At 38.7% G+C, this 8,602-nt stretch overlaps 1 protein-coding gene across 1 annotated transcript; it reads right to left on the reverse strand.

The window, feature by feature from the left end:
* Nucleotides 1–1,188: 1,188 nt before the first annotated feature.
* LOC113237941 lies at nt 1,189–1,764 on the reverse strand. Its single transcript, XM_026474659.1, has one exon. The coding sequence runs from the start codon at nt 1,762–1,764 to the stop codon at nt 1,189–1,191; it is 576 nt and encodes a 191-aa protein (XP_026330444.1).
* Nucleotides 1,765–8,602: the final 6,838 nt, after the last annotated feature.

Below are 8,602 nucleotides of genomic sequence, written 5' to 3' on the forward strand. Positions count from 1 at the left end.
CTGGGGACCGATTCTCGTATCCAACGCCGAATGGCTTTGGTTGATTCATAACAGTGAAAGTGTCAGTGGAATCAATCATTGGAAAAAAAATATAGTAAAATTCAGGATTATACTCTAATTACTACTTAAATAAGAAATAGGTTACCTATAAGTAGTCCGAAATGAGGAAAATGTTTTTTCTTTTAAACCTAACTTGACCTAATCTAATCGCACCTAATCGTGTCTTTGCAATAAACATCCAACATATCCTGAAAGAACGACGGTTTCGTTATAATTCGGAAAATTAGAACAAACGGTATTTCGGAAAATAAAATTCGAGTTTGTGATAGGTTACCCTTCTGTGTCTCAGAAATTAAGAACGGAACAAAATACTTCCATGTGTTACGTTAAAAAAAATGTGAAACTCTGGAATGTGTGACGTATTGGTGGCACCTACCCATATTTTTTGCTTTTTAATATTATTTTTCCTTATTGTAATTTTACTTGCAATTTAAATAGCAAGAACTTAGTTAATGTTACAAATGAATCACTTTTTTGTTACACCGTTAGCAGCCTAGATTTAAGGTCTTCTTTTTGTACCTATTTCTTAATAAATAAAAAAAAAATGTAGAGTTTGCAAGAGCATGGGTAGTGTGCTGAGCAATCATGATCTGGATATTGTTATATTCCATTGTAATATAGATGCGCTAAAGCGTAAACTCACGGATTTTATATTTAATTTTATTAAATAATTTGTGTTATATTTTATCTAAACGCATGTTGTTAAGAAATAATACGGTTTATTGTTCATTTGTTTAATGCTCATGTCTGATTTGTTTGAAACTATAGGTGGAAACCTGTAATTGGCTGTTTTTAATAACAGCGTCACGCTTGGCCACAATCTCACCTGATGTTAAGTGACGATGTGACGGACGATGGGATGCATTTGCCTAAAAAATGTCTATCCACTCTAGCCTTCACAGATGTAGAAGGAGGATAAAAAATGCTTAGTGCGAATAGGTGGTATATCAACGACATAAGGATGGAGTGTTCTGGAGCTTCTAGTTGACCGAAGGACGAACGGTGATGGTGGAACCAAATTGAAAAGCTCCTGCGCACACTTCCCGAAATGTATTCGATAGAAAACCGATAAGCAGGCTATTTTTCTGCGATGGTCGAGATTTTGTAGATTCGACTCCACAAGGAGGCTTAATGTTTCTTTTCCTGATTTTTTGACTCTACTTTCGTTTTGGTCTTATCAGGAAGAACGATCATGATTTTCCCCACTGTAGACCAGCACCGATTAACACCGAAGTGCTTACGAGCTGCGACAAATGTGGAGTGCCTCGCCTTAGTCAGAAACTCAGATATGGTGATACCAGAGCCCTTCAACGCAGTTTTACTGTCCCAGACAGATCGGCGAAGTTCGAAATCACCAAATCGAACCAGCACAGCTCTAGGTTTACTTTGTGAGGATCTCCATGGTCCCAAACGGTGACAAGCCAGTAAGTGTTTTTCATGGATTTCCGCTAAATGCAATTGGTTATGCAACAATTTCACAATTACTGAATTTAATTGTTCTTCCTTGTTCTCAGCTACACCATGGAAAAGCAGGACCTTTTTGCGCAAAAATGTTTCATGGCGGTCAAGACCCAAAGATATAAGCTCGATCTGAGCCTTAAGTTTAGACATAGTCTGAAGTACAAAGTCCTGGGAAAGCGATGCAATATTGCGGTGAGCAGGAGAAGTATCCGAAGCCTGGAGTTTGGCCTCATAGTCCCCCATTCTTGACTCAAACATCTTCTATAAGTCGTCCAGGTTGGCAGCAAGTTTGGCTGACAGGTCCATTAGTGAAATTTTGTGCTCAAAGTGTTTAAAGTGGAAAATTGATCGTGTGGCGAGTGAGATAGGTCAGTGAACACAATTAACTGTGATTATACATAAGAAAATACTAATGTAAGTAATTAAAATTACAATTTAATAGGGGAGCTATTTTCTTTGATGCTTATGAGGCGCCTACCCGAAAAAAAAAACAAAATATCCGATCAACTTGAAATTTTGGTACACAATGGAAATCCGATGACATTACAACAATATGGTAATCTCGTACTGATGCTGTCGTCTTTGTGCAGCTGCACACTACCCATCTCAACTGGTTACAGTAGAATTGAAAGTGGGACCACAATAAATAAGCCTTTCTCGTGGTCCCACTAGTGGGATAAATTAGTGAGACCACGACAGAACAGCGGAACTACCGTGTTTGGGTTCACAAACTTGGTCCAAACGATTAGTTGGCTTACGATGGTGACTGGATGAAATATGTAATTTTGCAATTTTCGTCCATTATAGTAAAGCCCCAGTTAAACGAGTTAATTTGAAGTGAAACAATTGGCGATAGCCATTGACGTCACCCGTCAATTGTTTCAAATTCGGGCTGGCCAATCGGAGCACAGTTGTCACCGTTATGATATGGCAGAATAGTTTACAAACAAATTAAATGATATTCCGTCTCTATTTCTGGTTATATACTCGATGTTCCCAATAGTTTAGATTGTCTGTCACGTCTATCCACGGTACTACGGTACTGATACTCTTTGATAAATTTCAACACTAAAACATTATCGCTATTGATAGTGTTTTGTTTGGAACATGTAGTTGCTTTGAATGTTCTTGGCTATAGATTGAAGTTGTTGCCTTTTGTAATACATGGTCCTCTCTTTAAAGTAGACCCTTGCCCGGAAGTGGGACGTTTATGACGCGTCTGATGTGAGAATGTAACCACTACGTCGTCATGTTTGTTTTGTTTCTATACAACTCTCCGCGGGTCATAACCACTCTCAGCAGCCTCGACTTTGCCTATACTTATTTTATTGAATAATTCATGACTTTAGTGACGCAGATACAGGATTGTCTTCTGTGTGAAGTTGTTTGTTAATTTGTTTGTTCACATTTAGCGCACGTGTATGATGTTTTTGTTAAACTATCAGGCTGAAACTTGTAAATACTTATTTTGCAACTTGGGTGTGGTCAATACAGAGCTGGCAAAACCGGAAGTGACAGTTGTAATAGTGACGTTGTTAGAGCCATAAGATGCGATTGTTGTATTGACAACAATTGTGACGTTGGTAGGTTAGCCGACCGGAGTCAACGGTTACACACGGCACCTTAAGCAACGGTGCAAACGCGCGACTGCATCGATACAAACGCGTGATTGCATCGGTACACTTGAGATCTATAAGCGATTGCAACTATGTAATTGCCTATAAAACGCAAGTGTAGCAATGCAATCGTGAGTTACATGTAAGCGCGTTTGCGTCACTGCCAAAAGTCGGCGGGTAACCACTCTTAGGCGGGAGAAACGGGAGCCGATATACTTGTTGTTGTTGACGAATCGGACGTAGGCCAGCTCAGCATTGAACTCATTGTGTTTCACATTTTTAATCCATTTCTATCCACGTAATCCTAAGAGTTATTGTGTAATTGATAATTTAATTAAGTAAACAAGTACCTGTGCTATTGATCTGTGATAATATTTCGAATTGAAGAAGAATTGATTGAATAGCCGATTGAGCCTTCAAGAAACGAGTCGTCAAAAAGAATCATACGAGAATCGATACCCTATCTTTTCGTGTCGGCTCATAATAAGCGTTCCCATTTATTAATAAGAAGTGATAATGTTAATGATAAATATAAAACTAGTCGCATGAGATTTTTTAAAAACTGTGCTGACAAAAACTGTGACATCGTTGTTATTCTTGCATAACTTTGTCGATATAAATAACATATTTTTAATGTGGTTCAATAAAGCTGAATTTTGGTTGTGTAGTTAAACAATCCATGATTTTGATGAGTTCATCATCATCAACCCATTTAAATGTCACACTGCTAGGCACATTAAGGGTCGGTAGGGAGAGTCACTATAATGAAAACTAATGTAGAAAGATACGGGGCTGCTGGGCATGACATTGTCCCTAGTAACTGCGAACGACATTTCCGGTGCTAGCCCGGAGAGTTAGGAGAGGAAGAGTTAGACTTTCTCCGGTCCCTCTAACTGTGCAGGTTTCTGGGAACTAGAGAGAGGCCTCGGCGTGTCGAGAAGTGAGCGTGCCTTACAGCTCCGCCACCAAAGACGAGATTTGATAGTGGACTCTAGAGTCGACGGCGTAGTAGTCGAGGGTGGCAACCGTTAGTTGTGCAAGTTGCAACGGGAAGTGAGCGTGACTACAGCTTCAGTACCTATCCGCAAAATAGGGACGATACTGTTCTTACATTCGCACCCGCTACGGATCACCCGAGGCACTACCCTCTTGAGAACCAGGTGAAGTCAGTGATAACGGTCTGTGACAACCCCGTTTACTGGCTTATCTGGGGTCTGAACCTGAATTTAGAAGGTTCCTGTGCACGGACAGGCTATAGTGCCCTACTCGTATACCCTGAAGGTCGGTAGGGAGGGTCACTATAATGAAAGCTTATGTAGAAAGGAAGGGGAAGCTGGGCACGGGTCTTCTCTCTGGCGAGGGTTTTAGGCTATAGTCCGTCATGCTCGTCCAATGCGGGTTGGCTTTACACGTTGTTCGTTGTGAACCTAATTCAACATACAGGTTTTATCATGATATGTTCTTTCACCTAATAAATTTCAAATTAAATTTCGTAGTTAAATTCCGAAAACTTAGAGGTGCAAATCCGGATTCGAACTCACGGCCTCAGCTGTAGAGTAGGTCAAACCATTAGGCTACCACAGCTTTTTATTTGATCCCTCCCTCCATTCATTAGTGTCTTATATTGAACTCAGGGTCGTTGACCCTTAAGCTTGACATTCAACTCTACGATGCCTTAATCTCGGCTATGGCATTAGCTGAGTGGATCCTTTTGCGTACGTCACAACCTCACACACAAGCTTCGAAACAAAATGCATAACGTGTTTTCGCTCTTAAGACTATTGTCAGATCGGTTTAATGCATCAGTAAATGTGGTAAATCCCTTAATATCAATGCAGATAACTCAACTGGTCAAATATAAATCTGGCTTTACACATTAGTCACGTTTTAAAATAATATTTATAATGTTTGTTTTGTAATTTTTCATCCTAACTCACGTCATTATCACTATCACGCAAATTACCATTGAATACAACCGGTTAATTGTTATTTGTGTTTAATATTTAGAATTTTGTTACCTGATTTTTGAATTACATTGACTGTTTTTTCTCATCAGAATTTTCGACTTGTAAAATTTTGCTTGTTAATTAATACATCAATTCACAATTATGTTGTGTATAGTTACATGACGTAAAAATATTCAGGTGTTACTTATTGCACTCCCTGATTATTATCTTTTTATAATGCCAGACAAAAAAGGGGAATTATAAGTTTGAAAAGTCTTTGTGTATCAATATTTTAGCAGCAGTAGACTTCGTTGTGAAAGAATTCCACCAGGGAAGTATTACCACCTTACCTATTTCTGCCTTCAAGAAAAATGTTAGTGCCCCTCAGATTTTTGCGATTTAAAGCTCTGAATGGCTCTGAATATAAAAAAAATCAGTATGTCTGTCTGTTACATTATAACTCCCACTGATCTCAAAGCTGTTTTTTTATATTGTATAAAGATCTGAAGGGCATTGGCACTGCGCCCGTAGACATCAGTCGACAAGTGCCATGCACCTGTAATTTCACCATCATTCTTACGCTTCTAAACCGGAACGCAGTTATACTCACATTGCTTGGCGGCAGTAATAGTAAAAATGGCAGTACTTCCCTGGATGAAACTGAAAAGCGTTCCTTATATTTAGGAAATGAAACTATTACTACAAGCTTGTAACTCCTGCATCCTGTAAGGGAATGTTACATTTCACGGGTATCAGGAACTGAAAAATCTTTCTCAGGAGCTTGGAATAGGTCTTGATAGACGCACGCCTGAGGACTCTTCCGATCTTGTCTGTAACACCTCTCACATAAGGTAAATTGGCAGGTCTTCGCTCGACTGTTGGTGGTCATCACATGGGGCCTGCGGCATTGGCGTGCAATCTTCAATTTATTCGCATGTAGGACTTGCTTTATATGCTGAAGTTCCCCTGCCAGATGATTACTGTCGCAGACACCATGTGCTCTCTGAAACAAAGATTTGCCCACGGTAGCTAATTGGCTAGGATGGTGATGGGAATTACCATTGAGGTATCTATCTGTATAGATTCCATATTTTTTATGTAGTATGTTTTTATTAATTCAGGCGTCTAAAATTGAATTCAAAATAAGGATTCTAATACAACTTTGCAAAGGAATAAATCTAACCTTTTTTTATAATATCAAGTGACGGGACGCCTGATGGTTAAGCTACATGCCTGCCCATAACAGTTCCAGCGCCACTCAGAGCTTTAAATCGTAAAGATCTGAGGGGCTCTGTCCCTGCGCCCATCACCCTAAGACTAGTTCCATGTGCCAGTAATTTCACCACCTAATAATAATCTAAATATTAAAGAAAGGATTTACTAAGATATCTACGAATCGCATTAACTAGATCCGTCGCGGTTTCTTTATTTACAAATGTTACGCGATTTTGAATATTTAACCCTGCAGTGGTCGCGCGGACTACATATGTAGTCCACCAATACAAAATCAACAACCCCTCTTAAACTGTAAGCGTTAGTTTCTTGTGCCGCTAGGTACTTTTGAGTGAACACTCGAGGGACTCACACAGTGCAGCGCAAGCGCCGGGCGCGTGCAGTCGTGCAACAGTAGCTCCGTAAAGATCCCGGACTACACAGGTAGTCCGCGCGACCAATTACGTAAGTATTTTTTTAGTGTATATATAATTATTTTATGACAAAATTGTCATTAAATTCATAGTTCTTACTTTGTTTTATTATGTTTTGTTGTTGTAAATTAATGTAACTATATATTTATAGATAAAAATGGCCGATCGGCAAGCTGCAAACATTGAGGCTTGGTTGCATGAAGTAGATGATGAGGGTAACAATTATCAAGCTGAGTCAAGCTCTGACGAGGAAATCGATCATTTAGAAGAGCAGAATTATGAATCTGAATCAGAGCAGGAGCAAGACGTCATCGAAGGTGAGGAGCCGGATGAAAGTTTTGAAGATGATGGGCCACCTCAGCAAAGGCGACGTACTGACTTTTACATCGGAGTTGACAATACATTGTGGTCAAAAACAAAAAGTTTATATGTGGCAAAAAGTTTATATGTGGGGATCATTCCAAAATCATGTGCCTTTCCTGCGTAGAAAACATTAAAAATAATTAATGTTTTATAAATAAGTTCATCGTGATCTCAATTAAAGTGAAGCCTGTGATTTTTGTGCCAATTTATAGAAGATTTTTATTTTTGTTTATTTTTTATGACACAGAAATTGTGTATAAGTTTTGTTTAGTTTATCTAATTAAGAAAACTGTACTGATTGTATTTTCATAAGTTTAATAAAAAATATGGTTAAATTGTTTTTTTATTAAAATTTAAAAATGGACTACATATGTAGTCCGCGCGACCACTGCGGTCTCATTTAGAAGCGCGACCACTGCAGGGTTAAACTGAGTAAGTCGCAGAAGGGATAACGCTAGTGTAGTTCGAATATATTCAGTTTAATTAGTCGTCTGACGTGATCCTATCATGGTCGTTGACAAGGTTGCTATGTAAGGAGACAAGTTGATGGTTAGTGCTATAAAAACGTGTGCGCATTTTACTAGATGGGCTTTGGTATGTGAGATACTTGGAAAGTGAATAATAGCGGCCGCTCTCTGTGAATTTGCCGTGACTTGTAAAATCTGTTTTAACCTGGTTTGGTTTTGTAATTTCGAACTAATTACTGTGGAAAGTGGATATAAATGAGTTAATTGCAATCAACTGTCGTTATTATTTTACTGCAGGCTTAATGAATTGATGACGAAGTGTAAATCGGCCAATTATCAAATACTTCCTGCCTAAATTAGCGACGAGGGTGTTTCCCTCAACGTCTCCCTTTACAGTTATACACCGACATACAATACTACTCTTATAAGCGGTTCAATAGTGATGATGTTTTATTCTCTATGACTTTTATCGGTTGCCCTTTGCACTTGCTGTATAACGGATGCACTCTGTTGACTTGGAAGTAGCTACTGTTCTTTGAAGGTCAGATAATATAGTTCACATGGAAATCAAAACGAAGCAACAGTAAATTATATACGATTCTAAATTCAAATTATTATAGAAGATAAAATCTAATTATTAGGTAGCAGACGTGGTAGTTTGTATTCGTGTGCATTCGGAAATCCGAAGATTGCCGAGAGTTATTAAGATAGTTGTACTATGTACTGTAATCTTGTTAATTAGTTACTACACCAACATCTTAAGGCATCTTCAAATTAAACGTTTCAGATTAGTCGCGGCAGCCGCGTATCTGTACCGCTTTAGTAATTTTTAGCGTACTTCTAAATATTGTCTGAAAATCAGTAGTCGCGCGATTGTAACACCACAGAGGCGCCACTGCACCGCTTCCATAAACGTCTAAAATCAGAATCAAAATAGTCTTTATTTCATAGTTAAGCATTATTACACTTTAAATTGTCATATTGGTTAAACTCTACCGCTCGTTCGTAAGGCAGATTCCCCTGAGAAGAATGAGCAAGAAACT

The sequence above is a fragment of the Hyposmocoma kahamanoa genome, unplaced genomic scaffold (genome assembly GCF_003589595.1).
Source record: "Hyposmocoma kahamanoa isolate Upper Pololo Valley unplaced genomic scaffold, ASM358959v1 94, whole genome shotgun sequence".
Taxonomy (NCBI): Eukaryota; Metazoa; Arthropoda; class Insecta; order Lepidoptera; family Cosmopterigidae; genus Hyposmocoma; species Hyposmocoma kahamanoa.